Source organism: Corythoichthys intestinalis, chromosome 16 (assembly GCF_030265065.1).
Source record: "Corythoichthys intestinalis isolate RoL2023-P3 chromosome 16, ASM3026506v1, whole genome shotgun sequence".
NCBI classification, from domain to species: Eukaryota; Metazoa; Chordata; class Actinopteri; order Syngnathiformes; family Syngnathidae; genus Corythoichthys; species Corythoichthys intestinalis.
In genome coordinates, this window is record NC_080410.1 from 27,424,597 (window position 1) to 27,443,700 (window position 19,104).

The 19,104-nt window shown below is 41.0% G+C and overlaps 1 protein-coding gene across 2 annotated transcripts in view; it reads left to right on the forward strand.

Annotated features, from left to right (window-relative positions):
• slc1a9 (solute carrier family 1 member 9) overlaps positions 1-19,104 on the forward strand; it is a 57,805-nt gene that overhangs the window by 12,364 nt on the left and 26,337 nt on the right. For both annotated transcript variants that reach the window (XM_057817431.1, XM_057817430.1), the window contains exons 5-6: positions 8,742-8,868; positions 14,590-14,823. In XM_057817431.1, coding sequence (XP_057673414.1) covers positions 8,742-8,868; positions 14,590-14,823 — 361 coding nt within the window. The remainder of the gene's footprint in view (positions 1-8,741; positions 8,869-14,589; positions 14,824-19,104) is intronic.

Consider the following 19,104-nt stretch of genomic DNA (forward strand, 5'->3'; position numbering starts at 1 on the left):
CAGAGGTAGCAAAGCAACCCCAAAACATCAGGCAACCTCCACCATGTTTAACTGTGGGGATCGTGTTCTTTTCTTTGAAGGCCTCGTTTTTTTCCTGTAAACTCTATGTTGATGCCTTTTCCCAAAAAGCTTTACTTTTGTCTCATCTGACCAGAGAACATTCTTCCAAAATGGTTTTGACTTTCTCAGGTAAGTTTTGGGAAACACCAGCCGGGCTTTTTTATGTCTCTGGGTCTTCCTGGGTATCCTACCATAGAGTCCCTTTTCATTCAGACGCCGACAGATAGTATGGGTTGGCACTGTTGTACTCTCGGACTGCAGCTTGAACTTGTTTGGATGTTAGTCGAGGTTCTTTATCCACCATACGCACAATCTTTCGTTGAAATCTCTCGTCAATTTTTCCTTTCCGTCCACATCTAGGGAGGTCAGGCACAGTGCCATGGGCTTTACACTTATTAATGACGCTGCGCACGGACACAGGAACATTCAGGTCTTTGGAGATGGACTTGTAGCCTTGAGATTGCCCATGTTTCCTCACAATTTTGCCTCTGAAGTCCTCAGACAGTTCTTTGGTCTTGTTTCTTTTCTCCATGCTCAATATGGTACACAGGACAGAGGTTGAGTCAACATTAATCCATTTTAACCCTTTAAGGTCTGGGCCTATTTTGTCTGATTTTGCATGCCTTTGAAGTTGCCTTTATATTTCAAAGAAAGAATTGTTTACGATGGCCTGGTTTGGTCCCTTTTTTTGTGACACCTTGAACTTCATGTCCAAACTGTTGTTTCCTTCACTGACCAATTATAAATCATCATTTTGGGCCCAATAAGACCCAAAATTCCAAAATTGTTTTGTCAAAATTTTTAATATTGATGTCCAATTGACAACCAAACATGCGTAACGAACCGTTTTGAAACTTTGTAATATTTATTCAACATGTTAGGATGAACATTCAACCCAAAAAATTTAGAATAAATAGTCTTATATTTGACAATTCAACATATACAACAGGTATAGCCATAGGCGTTTTTTGCCTTTATACATGCTCTAGTCAAAACAGGTTATAAACAGCAGACCAAACAGTGAAGAACAGTGAAAAAATATATACCATCTAACACAAAAAGTGTTTAGAGGCCATCTCTTTATGAGTTTAGGTATTGCGGCCCATCACCTGATGAAAACTATGTACACACAATCAAGCTTCTTGAACACACATTTATATACACAAATTGAGAAGACTGATTGTGGGGAAAAAAATATATATATATAACATTGGGGAAAAAAGTATTTTCAAAAATAGTTACAATAAACAAGTTAAAATTTTTTCAGGCATGCCACTCCGAAAAGCAGTTTCGTCCTGGAATTAGACACAAGGCTACATCACACAGACCACACTTCCATGGGGTGTCGGTCCTCTTTCCACCCTTCCATTTTCATTTCACTTTACTTTCATTGTCACTATAAATGTACATGAAAAAAGTTAGTATTTATGAAAATAATAAAGTATAAAATAAAAATATATACAGCAATAAATAATGGAAATCTATATGTATGACAATAGAAAGAATACCATAGCTGAATATGTGCTACATCCCTAATCTTCATATAGAAAGAAGAACACCACAAATGATAAATTCCTGCCTGGGATACACACAGTGCACTTACGACTTTGATCTGATATGCACATTATTATATACACAAACACACACTTATATTGCATCAAAATTAACTTTGTCTTGCAATATCAAAAGAAACTTTCAAAAGAAACTTTTTCAGCATTAAAAAAAAAAAGTGAGTTGGCTTACCTCTGCTCGTCGATGGCGTCACCCACGTGTTCAAATCCATCACTATCTTCACTCGAGGACTCTTCCGAAGAAGACGATGATGACGAATTTGGACCATCCTCTTCCTCAAGTTGATCAAAAAGCACAATTGCTTGCGCTAAATTCAGTTTTCCGTTCATTCTCAAAGTCACAAAAAGTCGCTGCTCGATCCAAACGGCCTTCGCTCGCCACCTCGCTGCTTCAGAACACTCCTCCCTCTCGTTCGGTGGAACCTCGCACGGCAGTTATATTTATTAAAAAAAAAAAAAAACATTTTGTGCTTCCACTGTGACTTCGAAAGGGTTCGTTTGATTTGTGTTTTTTTCATGGAGCTTCCGTTTTGAAAAAGGACAAGAAATGATGGAAATATAGACATAAACAAATGATCCATGCAGCGTTTTAATGTTTTTTTGAGAGGACAATAAAACTATAAAACTTAAATGACAATATCTCACGTTTTAGTTGGTCGATTGACTTCAAATAATAACGAGAGTAAACCGCAACTTCCGCACTTTAAAACGAGACCAACCAACGGCATGTGGGTGACGTAATTAAAACGTGAGGGCGCTTCAAAGACGACGTGCGCTGAGGACGCGCCGTCCTTCGACTCTCAAGGGTTAACTGGCTGCAAGTGTGATTTAGTTATTGCCACCACCTATTATGTGCCACAGGTAAGTAACAAGTGCTCTTAATTACACAAATCAGAGAAGCATCACATGATTTTTCAAAGGGTGCCAATACTCTTCTCTGGCCCATTTTTTAGTTTTGTGTAAAATGATAATGATTTCATTTTTTTCCACATCAGTTTTTGTGTTTTTTCATTGCAAGCAAAATAAATGAAAATATTACTACCAAAGTATTTGTGATTGCAATCATTTTCTGGGAGAAATGAGCGTTATCTGACAGAATTGCCGGGGTGCCAATACTTTTGCCCAGCAGTGTACATGCTCAGTCTCAGACAGAGAAATGAGCAAGACAGAGACATACTGAATAGGTACAGAACCAAAGAATTTGTGCGTTTTATTAGCAACGCTTTACAGGTATCGTAATCAGCTGCTCCTGTTACGTCGAGGGGTCAAATTGACCCGTTTTGAATTTTAAATACGTTTTTAAAATGCATTTAAATTTTAACATACTGTATCTTCTAATGTGAAATGGATATTTGTGATATTTTTTTTCATTTGGATGTGTATATTCACAGTGTTCAAATTGAGCCCCTTTTTTTCCTATTTTGAATAGTTTCATTTTTAATAATGGAAAGGTTTAACACATATGTTGCAGTGAAGTTATTCGTGGGGTTATTATATCTTAGAATATTTAGTCATAGAGGTCAAATTGACCCAACTTTTTGTTTAAAAAAAAAAAAAAAAAAAAGGTATTTTCCGAATATAAAATGTGTTCTGCTTGGCTTAAGGAAAGTTAGTGGACACATGCTTACAATTAGATTTTTAAAAATTCAGTTTCTGATACATTTAACGCTCATTGCCATTGACATTGACATTGGGTCAAACACCTGGAAACAAATCACGTAACAGGAGGGTTAACGGCATTTACACTATGTGCTGTACGCGCGTGGTGTAACTAATGTCACGTTTGTCACACAATAGCTGCACTTGCAAGTGGTGTCATTTTTTGTGTTAAAACATTATCTTTTTCATTACTATAGTTATCAGGATTTTCCATCCATCCATTTTAACTGCTTATCCGAAGTCAGTTCGCAGGCGCAGCAGTTTCAGCAAACTTCCCTTTCCCTGGCCACATTAACTAGCTCTGACTGGGGGATCACGAGGCACTCCCAAACCAGTGTCGAGATACTGTATAATCCCTCCACTTAGTCCTGGGCCTGCCCCGAGGTCTCCTTCTAGCTGGACGTGTCAGGAACACCTCCCTAGGTAGGCGCCCTGGTGGCATCCACACCAGATGCTTGAACCACATCAGCTGACTCCCTTCTACGTGAAGGGGAAGCAACTAGACTCTGAGCCTCTCGCGAGTAGCAGCGTTTCTCACCCTGTCTCTAAGTGAGACGCCAGCTATTCACCTGAGACAACCCGTTTCGGCCGCTTGTACCCACGATCATGTTTTGTCGGTCATGACCTGTAGATGGAGAGCTTTTCCTCTCAGCTCAGCTCCCTCTTCATTGCAACAGTGCAATAAAGCGACTGCAATACCACTCCTGCTGCCCTGATTCTCCGTCCAATCTCACGCTCCATTGTTCCTTAACTCGTAAACAAGACTCTGAGATACTTGAACTCCTTCATTTGAGGCAGCACCTCATTCCCTACCCTGAGAGGGCAATCCGCCGGTTTCCTGCAGAGAACCATGAGCCTCAGATTTGGAGGTGCTGATCCTCATCCCCGCTGCTTCACACTCAGCTGCAAACCGGTTCAGTGAGTGCTGCAGGTCACAGGCTGATGACACAAACAGGACCACATCATCTGCAAAAAAGCAGCGATGCCATCCTCAGCCCATGAAACTGTAAACCCTCTCCGCCATGACTAGGCCTTGAAGTCAAGCTCCGGCAATTTGGGTTCCAGTTACATATCCAAAAAATGAAATTTGGGACGTTTTACAGTGGGGAGAACAAGTATTTGATACACTGCCGATTTTGCTGGTTTTCCCACTTGCAAGCCATGTAGAGGTCTGTAATTTGCATCATAAGTTCTCTTCAACTGTGAGGGGCGGAATCTAATACAAAAATCCAGAAAATCACATTGTATAATTTTTAAATAATAAATTTGTATTTAACTGCATGAAATAAGTATTTGATACATTACCAACTAGTAAATATTTCGGCTCTCAGTTGTTTTTTAAGAACCCCTCCTGTTCTCCACGTTCTCCAAGTAACTGCACCTGTTTGAACTTGTTACCTGTATAAAAGACACCTGTTCACATGCTCAAACAAACTCCAACCTCTCCACAATGGCCAAGACCAAAAAGCTGTGTAAGGACATCAGGGATAAAATAATAGACCTGCACAAGGCTGGGATGGGCTACAGGAAAATAAGCAAGCAGCTTGGTGAGAAGGTAACAACTGTTGGAGCGATTATTAAAAAATGGAAGAAGTTCAAGTTGACGGTCAGTCTGTCTCGTTCTGGGGCTCCATGCAAGATCTCACCTCGTGGGGCATCACTGATCATGAGGAAGGTGAGGGATCAGCCCAGAACTACACGGCAGGACCTGGTCAGTGACCTGATGAGAGCTGGAACCACAGTCTCGAAGAAAACCATCGGAAACACATTACGCCGTCATTGATTAAAATCCTACAGCGCACGCAAGGTCCCGCTGCTGAAGCCAGTGCATGTCCAGACACGTCTGAAGTTTGCCACTGACCATCTGGATGATTCAGAGGAGCAATGGGAGAAGGTCATGTGGTCGGATGAGACCAAAATTGAACTTTTTGGTCTAGACTCAGGTCGTCGTGTTTGGAGGAAAAAGAAGGATGAGTACAACCCCAAGAACACCATCCCAACCATGAAACATGGAGGAGGAAACATCATTTTTTGGGGCTGCTTCTCTGCCAAGGGTACAGGACGACTGCACCGTATTGAGGGGAGGATAGATGGGGCTATGTATCGCCAGATCTTGGCTGACAACCTCATTCCTTCAGTGAGAGCCCTGAAGATGGGTCGTGGCTGGGTCTTCCAGCATGACAACGACCCAAAGCACACAGCCAAGGCAACTAAAGACTGGCTCCGTAAGAAGCATCTTAAGGTCCTGGAGTGGCCTAGCCAGTCACCAGATCTGAACCCGATAGAAAATCTATGGAGGGAGCTGAAAGTCCGTGTTGCCCGGCAGCAGCCCCGAAACCTGAAGGCTCTGGAGAAGATCTGCATGGAGGAGTGGGCCAAAATCCCTGCTGCAGTGTGTGCAAACCTTGTCAAGACTACAGGAAACATTTAGTATCTGTAATAGCAAACAAAGGTTTCTGTACCAAATATTAAGTTCTATTTTTGTGATGTATCAAATACTTATTTCATAAATGCAAATTTATTATTTAAAAATCATACAACGTGATTTTCTGTTTTTTTTGTATTAGATTCCGTCCCTCACAGTTGAAGAGAACTTATGATACAAATTACAGACCTCTACATGCTTTGCAAGTGGGAAAACCAGCAAAATCGGCAGTGTATCAAATACTTGTTCTCCCCACTGTAACTAGGGCTGTCAAAATTATCGCGTTAACGGGCGGTAATTTAAAAAATTAATCACGTTAAAATATTTGACGCATTTATCGCACACGCCCCGCTCAAACAGATTAAAATGACAGCACAGTGTCATGTCCACTTGTTACGTGTGTTTTTTGGTGTTTTGTTGCCCTCTGCTGGCGCTTGGGCGCGACTGATTTTATGGGTTTCAGCACCATGAGCATTGTGTAATTATTGACATCAGCAATGGCGAGCTACTAGTTTATTTTTGATTGAAAATTTTACAAATTTTATTAAAATGAAAAAATTAATAGGGGTTTTAATATAAAATTTTTATAACTTGTACTAAAATTTATCTTTTAAGAACTCCAAGTCTTTCTAGCCATGGATCGCTTTAACAGAATGTTAATAATGTTAATGCCATCTTGTTGATTTATTGTTATCATAAACAAATACAGTACTTATGTACAGTATTTGAATGTACAGTATATATCCGTCTTGTGTCTTTCCATTCCAACAATAATTTACAGAAAAATATGGCATATTTTATAGATGGTTTAAATTGCGATTAATTACAATTAATTAATTTTTAAGCTGTGATTAACTCGATTAACAATTTTTAATCGTTTGACAGCCCTAGTTTTAACTTATTAAGATTCTTGATTAAGAACAAAGATTCTTTTTGCTTTTTGATGCACATGATAAAGGTTTTGTCTTTCTCTTTAACTAATCCATGTATTGATCCAGATAAATGAATCGTTACACCTCAAATGTTTAGCAAAATCAAGAGTGACTTGAAAAGCACTCAGAGTGAGCAGACCTTCAAAGCATTTCATATTTTCTGCTTTTACCCTTCTCTTCGCATCATATCAATTAGCCCGCGAATTTGAGTTAAATAGGCTAATCCGTTAAGTTTTGCCAAAATCATTTCCTACCCTCAGTGACCTTTGACCTCATTACACCAAAATGTAATCACCTCTGCCGTTTCACATTAAAAACCTATACTGCAAATGTCATAATGTTCCCTTTATACACTGAATTACAGTGGTATGAAAACGTATCTGAACCTTTCGGAATTTCTCACATTTCTGCATAAATTCACCATCAAATGTGATGTGATCTTTGTCAAACTCAAACAGATGAAAACACTGTCTGCTTTAGCTAAAACCACACAAACATTTATAGGTTTTCACATTTTAATGATGATAGCATGTAAACAATGACAGAAGGAGGAAAATAAGTAAGTGAACCATCACATTTAATATATTGCCCCCCCCTTTGGCAGCAATAACTTCAACCAGACGCTTCCTGTAGCTGCAGATCAATCTGGCACTTCGATCAGGACTAATCTTGGTCCATTCTTGCCGACAAAACTGCTCTAGTTCAGTCAGATTCCTGGGATGTCTGGCATGAATTGCTGTCTTGCTGTCAGGTCATGCCACAGCATTTCAATGGAGTTCAAGTCTGGACTTTGACTTGTCCACTGCAGAATGCGTAATTTGTTCTTCTGAAACCATTCTGAAGTTGATTTACTCCTGTGTTTTGGATCATAGTATTGTTGCAGCATCCATCCTCTTTTTAGCTTCAACTGTCTGACAGACGGACTCAGGTTTCCTGCAAAACATCCTGATAAACTTTTGAATTCATTTTTCCATGAATGACTGCGAGTTGTCCAGGCCCTGAGGGAGCAAAACGGCCCCAAATCATGATGCTCCCTCCACCATGCTTCACAGTGGGGATGAGGTGTTGATGTTGGTGAGCTTTTCCATTTTTCCTCCACACGCGACGTTGTGTGTTACTCCCAAACAATTCAACTTTGGTTTCATCAGTCCAAAAAATATTTTTCCAAAACTTCTGTGGCATGTCCAAGTGCCTTTTTGTGAACATTAAACGAGCAACAATGTTTTTTTTAGACAGCAGTGGCTTCCTCCGTGGAATGAACACCATTCTTGGCCATAGTTTTACATATAGTTGATGTGTGCACAGAGATATTGGACTGTGCCAGTGATTTAGGTAAGTCTTCAGCAGATACGCTACAGTTCTTTTTTACCTCTCTGGGTATTCTGGACTGAACTCTTGGCGTCCTCTTTGGTGGACGGCCACTCCTTGGGAGAGAAGCACCAGTGCCAAACTCTCTCCATTCGTAGACAACTTCTCTGACTGTCGATTGATGAACATTCAGACTTTTAGAGATGGTTTTGTATCCTTCCCCAGTTTTATACAAATCAACAATCCTTGATAGCAGGTCTTCAGACAGCTCTTTTGACCGAGCCATGATGCACTTCAGACAATGCTTCTCATCAAGACAATTCTTACCAGGTGTGCATTTTATAGTGGGCAGGGCAGCTTCAAAGTAAACCACTCATTAGTGATTGGACACGTACTTGACTTAAATTGTTAAAAAATGGTTTCAATTGCTCTTTAAGTCTCCTTAGGCAGAGGGTTCACTTACTTCTTTTTCCACCTTCTGTCATTGTTTACATGCTATCCTCATTAAAAATATGAAAACCTATACATTTTTGGGTGGTTTTAGTTAAAGCAGACACTGCTTTTTCATCTATGTGATTTTGACAAAGATCAGATCACTTTAGATGGCGATTTTATGCAGAAATGTGAGAAATTCCTAAAGGTTCAGATACTTTTTCGTACCACACAAACCTACATACAAATGGGAGCGAATACATAACCTCTGCCTTCCATAGGTTTGACCTAGTGGTGGAGGTAAAAATTGTTGTTCTGTTCTTTGTTTCATAAGGTCTGCTTGCGTGTGTTCAGGCTTAATCGGCTTCTTCATCACCTTTGGCATCTGCATGGGCAGGATGGGCGAGCGCGGCAAAGTCATGTGTGAATTCTTCAACATCCTCAACGAGATCATCATGACCATGGTGTCCATGATCATGTGGTCAGTGGCTTCCTTTTACACCACCTCTCTTATAATGAATAGTTTTAGTTTGCATTTCACAGGAAAAAAATGATCTAAATGGGTTTATTTTCTCATATTAATCATTCCGACGCCAAAACACACATCTCTGCTTTGGCTCACTTGCGCTATTTTGACACGGCGGAGAAAACGCACATGGCGGCCGCTGACAGTGACAGAGAAGGCGCACTGTGGGAAACCGGCAGCAGCATCAAGGGTGGCTTTGGGGGGGGCTCTGTGTGAAGGACGTGCACAGATGGGCTCCTGGACTCTCTGGTATGCACACATGTTGGGGGAGTAGGAACAATGTTGACTTCATCCCAAGGGGACCACATGGAACATCTTCGCAATGGAACCACTCAGCAGTATTGGCAAAAGTAATTATGCCCTGTAGTAAACTCATGCTGCCATTGATGGCGATAGATGTCCAATCATTTGAACTGGAGGGACGACAGGGATCATTCGATCGTTGGCACCCCTCCCATTTCAAAAGGATTGGACGTTTATTGCTGCTAATAGTGGTAAATGAGTTAAGAACAAGTAGCTAGAAGTACAAAAATAACATTATCCATGCTTTGTCCAACTTAAAAAAAAAAAAAAAAAAAAAGGGACAGAATTGGGATATGGAAACTCTAGAAATGTTCAAGAAGGTTAATAACTAACATTATGTAACATGTTGCCCATGTATGCGCAGCCTCCTTTACTAGGGATATAGTGTTGTTCAGAATAAACAATCCCCTTCAAATTCACGTTGAATGGGACTCGGCACTCACCTGACCCCATTTCAAGTGCGTCTGATCAACGCCAATAGCGTACCGCACGTAGCATGTCACCTTTGCTCATTAATATTCATGACGTTAGCAACTGTTGCTAGGGGGGGTCAAACTCACGTTTGTCCCTCATGCTCGATGCATATAAATACTGTACGAACGTGATGTTTATTGAGCTCAACCTACCAATTCTGTCCGAAAATGATGACCCTGGTTCCAAATTCACTGGTAAAGATGTGGAAGAACATACAAATGTTCAGTTAAAGAGATGGCTTGAGTGTCGAGGGCTGAAAAAGACGGGAAAAAGAGCTGACCTGATCCAGAGGTAGCTTTTTTATCGACACCTTTTTCTTGTGTGCATCGCCTGACGCCAATGACAATGACATTCTCTTGTTTCAACAAGCTATCCTTTACCACCATGTGCCATCTTTATTAGGGCCCGAGCACTTCGCGTGCGAAGGCCCTATTGTTCTTCGAAGGATTTTTTTTTTTTTTTTTCCCATGGCAAATGAAAATGGCAAATTTGAAGGCCTGAACATGCTCAAAAACTCACCAAAATTTGCACATACATGCGGCTTCGCGTAAATTTCGATAATTTAGCAACGTTTAAAAAAAAAAAAAATCAAGAAATGGCTCAGTGGCACCCCCTTGCAAGTTTAAAAATGGCCTTTCCTTTGATGTATTTCAACGTAGAGTGATGAAATTTGGGGAGTGGATACGTTGTCCAGAACCGCTTCAAAAAGTCTGCAGCACCCATATTCCAAACCCAACAGGAAATCGGGTATTTTGGATTGAATGTTGAAAAACATGCCATTTTTGTGGAAAACCAGCATGCACGTTTCAGACCATTGCGCCCAGCCAGTACGTTGGATCTTCCTCAAAATTGGTGTAAGGCTTCATGAGACATATGAGATATGAAGTTCTGAAAATGGTGAGTTTTCGTCCACGGGCCTGACCTGGGCAGGGTACCAAAGTCGGGTGTTTTTTTTTTGGCAACGCGCCAATTTCAGTAAATGACTAATAACTTCCTGATACACGGTGCAATCTTTTTCATATTTGGCATGCGTGTAAGGTGTCTTAACCTGAACACGACTGCATTGAAATAGTTTCCATTAGGCCTGGCGCCCCCTTGTGGGAAGAGGAAACTGCCTTTTTTACGAGAAAGGCTCCTCCTCCTTGGGAAAAAAATTAATTGACCTCAAACCTGCATCAGGGGAGCCTTAAGACATGTCTTTAGGTATCTGATAAAAAATATTGAGTTTTCGTTGATGTACCAGTCCCCAAACAGGAAAGTGAAAAGACCCTCGGCATTTTGTCTCAAAATGGCCAATTTCAAGGTCTGAACATGCTCGAAAACTCACTAAAATATGCACATACATGCGGCTTCATGTAAATTTCATGAATTTAGCAACATTGCGAAAAGATGTAATAAAATGGCTCAGTGGCGCCCCCTTCAATCTTTCAAAAAGGCCTTTCCTATTAGTTTTTTTCGACGTAGAGTGATGAAATTTGGGGAGTGGATACGTTGTGCAAAACTGCTCCAAAAAGTCTCTTGCACCCATATTCCAAACCCAACAGGAAATCGGGTATTATGGATTGAATCTTGCAGAACATGGCATTTTAGTCAAAAACCAGCATGCACGTTTGAGACCATTACGCCGAGGCAGTAAGTTGAATGCTCCTCAAAATTGGTCAGACTGTTCATGACAAATATGAGATGTTAGGTTATCAAAATGGTGACATTTCATCCACGGGCCTGACCTGGGCAAGGGGAGCAAATGCGGCGTATTTTTGACAACACGCCAATTCAGTAAATGACTAATAACTTCCTGATTGAAGGTGCAATCTTTTTCATATCTGGCATGAATGTGAGATATTTCAACCTGCACATGACCTTATTGAAATATTACCCATTATGCCTGGCGCCCCCTAGTGGGAACAGGAAACACCCTTTTAATTAACGAGAAAGGCTCCTGCTTCTCGGGGACAAAAATCAATTGACATCAAACCCAGAGGTTGCGCTAGACTTTTGCGTCGTCTGCCATTTTGACTGACAGGGTCATAAATATCCGGTCATAATCTATTTTTACCCGTCACTTAAATTTTTAAAATGATGATAATGACATTGTGGTGACCCTTTGTTTGGCATAATTCACCTTCCGTACTTGTGTGTCCATTTGGCCGAGCGCGTTAGCGGCTACGACACAGTCACGTGACAGAGACACTTAAGAGCCGCGCGCGTTCCGGCTTGAATAGAGAGTTCACAGAGAGCAGCAGAGCTACAGCAGCTGGACACAGCAATTCGAGCTAACAAGACTCTTAACATTGCATACCGCTTCAACATATTCAATAGTATTTAGTTTTCATTCATTTTAAATTAACATTCTGTCCGAACAAGCTTAACAGAGAATCCACACCGTGCCATCACACATCAAGCAGATGAATATGTAACTTTTTCTCCGCAGTGACAAAAACAGCTGACTGTGGCCCCAGTAGGTAGGCTACATTATGGAACAATGAAATTAACAGTTCACCTGCTGTGGCCTGAACGGAGTCTTACACCTTCCTCCTGGTGCGCATGGACTTGAATTGCGTGCCCGCTTGTGCAGTCCCTGTTTTATCACCTCTTTTATCAACACCATCGTCGTTTTGGGGCTTTTTGAAGAAACTTCGGACACTCAGTTGCCTTGACATTTTTCAGAGTAAGGCCAACGACGTCATGCATCAAGAGAGACAATAGCTAATTAATATGCTCACTCGCCACCCTGTGGTCTGGGGTGTGAATTGCAACCTGTCAAAATGACAGGTGGACTTCAGTTTTTTCCGTCACCGTTTTAAAAAATCGGTCAACGACAGAAAATATTCGGTTAACGCGACCCCTGCTCAAACCTGAATCGGGAGAGCCTTAAGACATGTGTTCAGGTGCCTGATGAACAATTTTGTTTCGCTGAAGCAGAGGGGTCCAAAAGGAAAGTCATAATGACTGTCGCCAATTTGTCTCGCCACTAATTCTGAACATTCAGACATGCAATATATCTGCCCGGATATCTGTCTGTTGTCGACTGCCCTGACCTGCGTGCCGTCCCACTTTGCCTGAGCTCCGAGTTGCGCCATACCGCGAGGGCCCGTTCAGTCCTGCTTGCAGGGCTAGTTATGAATTATATCCTCTGGTTTTCTCACGTCTCTGACCAATTGCTAATATAAATTACCCCCAATATTTTTGTGTAGTGATCGCAAATGTTTCTTGGTGACAGCCAACGAACACTTTAAATTTTTTCTTTCATAACAAATCTTAATTCTATTAATTTTTTATTTATACTTACCCCTTACTAAGGTTGTTTCTATTGAACAGAAAAGGTAAAGCTGTTAAATCTAGAGCCTACCTGTAGGCATGAACAGGCTTACTGCAAAAAGACCAAGGCCAAACATGGCTAATTTATTTAATTATCCGTATTTTACAAAAATAAGTCTACATGATTTTTGTGATATATATATACTGTGTGTATATATATATATATATATATATATCTCAAAATGGCTTACCTTTTCGGGGCCGGCTGTGGTAGGCAATGGATCAGATTGTCATCTGTAGGACCATGGCCCCCAACAAAATGTTTACTGCATATAAAGGCTAATGGCTTCATCTTGCTGATGTTAAACTGGTCTTTTGGACATCCGCACAAATTGATCCATTGTTTTTATTTTTTCCTCTAAATTTTTGGCTTTGGGAAACGTATGACCAAAACACTCTTCGTATGTTGATGGTTGTAAAGTCTAGAGTCATTTCTACAAGTTCCATAGCAGCAGTGTTTACTCGGCATGTTCTTTTGTGAAAGATTACCGGCAGAAAACAAGCAGTATGTATATGCATGGTTTGTATGCGAGCGCGCTTCTACGTTCACCCCTTTTCGGGTTTACGATGCTGACGTCACGCAGCCTTGCGGTCTAAAAATAGCATTCGTGCGGTACGCTATTAAAATTTAGTTGTTGTAGTAGACTTTCCATGCACTCTTAGCCATTTATTGAAAGGGATAATATCTTAAAAGTACAAAGAAACCTTCAAAAGGAGCTCATCCAGAAAACTAGAAGATCACTCTGAGAGCAGTCTGCAGCCTAAGCTGTCAAATTCAAAGCATCACTTTATTTCTGACCTCCGTGACTTTTGACCCTTTCTCTTTTCATCATATCACCTGCTAATATGAGTTAAACAGGCTCAACCCTTATTGAGCTGTCACAAAATTCCTTTTCTGACCCTTGTGACCTTTGACCTCATACAACCCAAATCTAATAGTCTCTTTCATTTAATATCACTAATATATATTACAAGTTTGATAATAATGTCTTATATTCATTTTGGAGTTATTTTGAACACAATAAAGGTGTGGTTGTCATAGATTTCACTGAAGTAACTAGCCAATCTGACTCCAGATTCCGAAGTCTGTCACTAAGCCACGCCCCTTAAAGTTACACGTTCTTGGCAAGCTTTCACTCAATACAGTGCGAGCTAAAAACATAATAAAATGGTGGTTTTGTCAGAAAATGACAGCAAACACCAAATGAAGTGGCAAGAAAATATCGTAGGAGTTGGGTCACAGAAGGAATGAAACTTCAAAGTCGATGTACCAGTGTATTTGTACTTAACTTCATAAAGAAGAGTGGGGCGTGACACACAAAAAATGTCCAAGATATGCAGCTGGTCACCAGAGGAAGCGTGCATGTTCGCATCACTCGCGCTGTGTAAACACATTAGCCGGCAGCTAAACACAGACGCCTGTGTATACAAAAACACGCATCTTCCGAGGAAGACATCCATCAGAGTGCGTGCGGCACGCTTCGGAGAAAACAACCACCACGGCAGCTGACCCGGACGACAATTTGAGAAACTGGTTGAAATAAACGAAATTTTGAGTACGAACGTGTTTTTGTGCGGCAGGTACTCTCCAGTGGGGATCGCCTCTCTGATCGCGGGCAAGATCGCTGCCATCGGGGACCTGGAAGTGATGGCACGGCAGCTGGGCATGTACATGGTGACCGTCATGGTGGGCCTGCTCATCCACGGGGGCCTCATCCTGCCCGCCATATTCTTTGGTATCACCCGCAAGAGCCCCTTTACCTTCTACTCTGGAATCTTCCAGGCATGGATCACCGCGCTCGGAACGGCCAGTAGGTAAGAACTAAATCAACAATTTCATCACCATACAATATGGTAAAGATTATTTGGAAAACAACACGATGCACAGTCAGCCATAATTCAATTCAAAGGCCTTGTGTCGATTCCAAATGATATTGTGTACACATTCAATCAGTGGTGTTACCAGGATGCCAGGTGTGGGTGGGCATTCGTCTTACCTGGGGGGGTAGGCAAAAAAAAAAAAAGCTACAATGCTCAAGTAGGTCGAAATCCACCGGGGCTACTGCACCTTAAAACGTTTTGTTTTCTCCTTGAGATAACTGTTGTTGTGATTAGGTCTAAACAGATAAAAGTTTGTTTGATTTTATTTTACTTAGAACACATCCATAACTGAACAGTATGGACATGCAGCTGACAATGTTTTTTTTAGGTAACCTATTGTGGTTCCTCGATTTTATTATAATTATTATAGTTATTCTTTGTTCTGCAGCCCCTTTGAGCTCAATTTGACCCCCATAGAATGCTTCAAAATGCTCCAAAATCGGCAGGCAGATCAAGACAGATGCAATCTTTGATACCGTGTAAAGACAAATTCCAAATACACGATGTAGCGCCCCCCCTAGCAGTCATTCTTTGTCCCGCCAATGCTTTGAGCCCTACTTTGACCCCATCAGAATGCTTCAAAGCTCACCAAACTCAACAGCCAGGTGAACACTGGTGAAAACTTTGATAAAATGTTTTTAAAAAAATAAAAAACAAATCCAAATATGCGTAAATGTGTGTAGCGCCCTTTAGGAACAAAACCAACATTTCCTTTTTTTTTTTAAGGTGAAAGAGGAGATAACAACGCAAAGGTTAAAACTTAGAACACATCAGTACTATTTGAATGGGATACCAAAAGTGGTGCCCAGACTGCTGTCAGCAGAGGCGTCGCATCCCATTAGGCAAACCAGGCAATTGCCTAGGGCCCTCAGCCAGCAGGGGCCCCCAGAGGGTCAACAGATTTAGCACATTCAGCTTTACCGCACTGTCGCAGCAACAAGTGTAGGGAGTGTTTCAATACCATGGAATCATTTGGCAGATTATGTAATGATTCTGTCATCAATCCCAATCTGCTCTAACCATGTCACGAAGATTTTCCATGTTTAAGAAAGTCCAATCAGCTATTGATACCACATGACTGTTTAAAGAGTGACTCAACAAGTTCTCTCTAGCAAGTCCATGCCGAGTTGTTTTAGGTAGTTTTTCACAGGCCACCTCATTATTCATGTGACTATTTAAAGAAATGGTGATTTTTCCAAAAATGTCTATTAATGGGTCTACCGTTTTCCTCGTTGATTAGTTTATAAGAAAAATATAACATATATGCATCTAAAATAATCCTAAACGATTTTATTAGCAATTTTAATACTCATTTCGGTCGGTAGTCCACCAATCAGTGTTTTTTTACGGAATAATTTGAATTTGGTGGGTCGTAGGGCCAATCTGACTACTGATTTCACACAAATGTATATACCTCCGCATCCGATGGTGGTATTTTTGTGTTGATACTCTTTCTTCTATTGCTCCAAGTCCAACTGTCCCCCTTATTTGCACACGCTCGAAGGGCCCTATGTTGCTTGTTGCCTAGGGCCCCTGGGGACACTTGCTACGCCTCTGGCCGTTAATACTACATCCATTTTTCTTTGGGTGGAGAGAGCGTGTCCGTGGGTGGGCACTGCCCAGCCCCGCCCCCGGTAACGCCCCTGCATTTAACACAATTTCACCTAAAGCACAAGTGTCAAACTAAAGACCCGGGCACCAGTTATGTTCCGTGGCGTCATTTTGTGAAAAGGAAAATTATGTGCATTGAGTTCATGTCATTTTTCCTTTTCTAAAAGTATAAAAAAATAAACATTTTTAAAGAAATAAAAAGATAATATTCACCTTTCTAACCTCCTTTTTTTCATTATGCTTCTGCACATGCAAGTCAGTTTGCTCAATGCATGGTGGACTGCAAAGTGCGCATGCTTAATACTTGAACGGGCTTAATGAGAAAAGACTGAAGTCTGAACGGTCACGCAAAAAAGACAAACATGACAAAAAATCTGAATTGTATACTAAGACCTGTGGTCTCAATGCAGCCATAATGGCCCAGCGAAAGAAACCGTAACTCTGATAACCAAAATGAATTTGACATCCCTGGCATGAAGCGATTAAAAATAGCTATTTTAAATGTTTTTAATCATTTTGTTTTTAAAACATTTCAGACCTTGGAATGAAAACACCCATTACATTACATTACACTCATGGAAAGAACACAGTAATGGAACCGTAAGGTAAAATATGCGGCCATCCATCCATTCTGATTTTAATAATCATTATTTTGAATTTAGTTACAGTACTGGCCAAAAGTATTGGCACCCCTGCAATTCTGTCGGATAATGCTCAATTTCTCCCAGAAAATGATTGCAATTACAAATGCTTTGGTGGTAATATCTTCATTTATTTTGCATGCAATGAAAAAACACAAAAGAGAATGAAAAAAAAAAATCATTATCATTTTACACAAAACTCCAGATGGGCCAGACAAAAGTATTGGCACTCTCACCCTAATACAGTGCTTGGTAGCACAACCTTTAGACAAAATAACTGCGAACAACCGCTTCCGATATCCATCAATGAGTTTCTCACAATGCTCTGCTGGAATTTTGACCATTTTTTTGGCCAACTTCTCCAGGTCTCTGAGATTTGAAGGGTGCCGTCTCCAAACTGCCATTTTCAGATCTCACCACAGGTGTTCCATGGGATTCCGGTCTAAACTCATTGCTAGCCACTTTAGAAGTCTCCAGTGCTTTCCCTCAAACCTAGTGCTAGCCTAGTTTTCTAGTGCTTTTTGAAGTGTGTTTTGGGTCATTGTCCTGCTGGATGACCAATGACCTTTGACGGAGACCCAGCTTTCTCACATTATGCAGCAAAATTTGTTGTTAGTCTTCAGGATTCATAATGCCATGCACACGATCAAGCAGTCCAGTGCCAGAGGTAGCAAAGCAACTCCAAAACATCAGGGAACCTCCACCATGTTTGACTGTGGGGACCGTGTTTTTTTCTTTGAAGGCCTAAAATCTATGTTGATGCCTTTTCTCAAAAAGCTTTACTTTTGTCTCATCTGAACAGAGAAGATTCTTCCAAAACGTTTTTGGCTTTCTCTGTTAAGTTTTGGCAAACTCCAGCCTGGCTTTTTTATGTCTCTGGGTCGGAAGTGGGGTCTTCCTGGGTATCCTACCATAGAGTCCCTTTTCATTCAGACGCCATTGGATAGTATAGGTTCACACTGTTGTACCCTCGGACTGCGGGACAGCTTGAACCCTTCCCTTTTGGATGTTAGTCGAGGTTCTTTATTCACCATCCGCACAACCTGTCATTTAAATCTTTCGTTTAATTTTCAACTTTTCTTTTCCGTCCACATCTAGGGAGGTTAGCCACAGTGCCATGGCCTTTACACGTATTGGTGACACTGCGCACGGTAGACACAGGCACATTCATGTCTTTGGAGATGGACTTGTAGCCTTGAGATTGCCAATGTTTCCTCACAATTTTTCTTCTGAAGTCCTCAGACAGTTTTTTGGTCTTCTTTCGTTTCTCCATGCTCAATGTGGTACACAAAAGTAAACAGGACAGAGGTTGAGTCAACTTTAATCCATTATAACTGCCCGCAAGTGTGATTTAGTCATTGCCACCACCTGTTATGTGCCACAGGTATCAGGTGCTGTTAATTACACAAATTAAAGAAGCATCTCATGATTTTTCAAAGGGTGCCGATACTTTTGTGTGGCCCATTTTTGGAGTTTTGTGAAAAATAATAATGATTTTTTTTTTTCTCCATTCAATTTTGTGTTTTTTCATTGCAAGCAAAATCAATGAAGATATTACTACCAAAGCATTTGTAATTGCAATCATTTTCTGGGACAAATTGAGCATTATTTGACAGAATTGGAGGGGTGCCAATACTTTTGGCCAGCACTGTAACTCATTGGTTGACATTGATGACGATAGACGTTATATCCATTTTCAAAATGGATATAACGTCTACCGCAGTCAATGGCACTGAAACTTAATCATTCTGGATGTCTATCAATGGCAACAAATGACTTCCCCACAAACAGAGCGGAGAAGTCCAGTAGTTCCAAACTGTTATTTTGGCACATGACTTGCATCCAAATGGGAAATCCTATCAAGGTTTCCTCTAATTATATTACGACCCCAGCTTAGCCCAAGCCGGGAATCAAATTCCTCTAATACACACGGCGGATCGCCAGCTGTCAGGAGGAGGCGCGC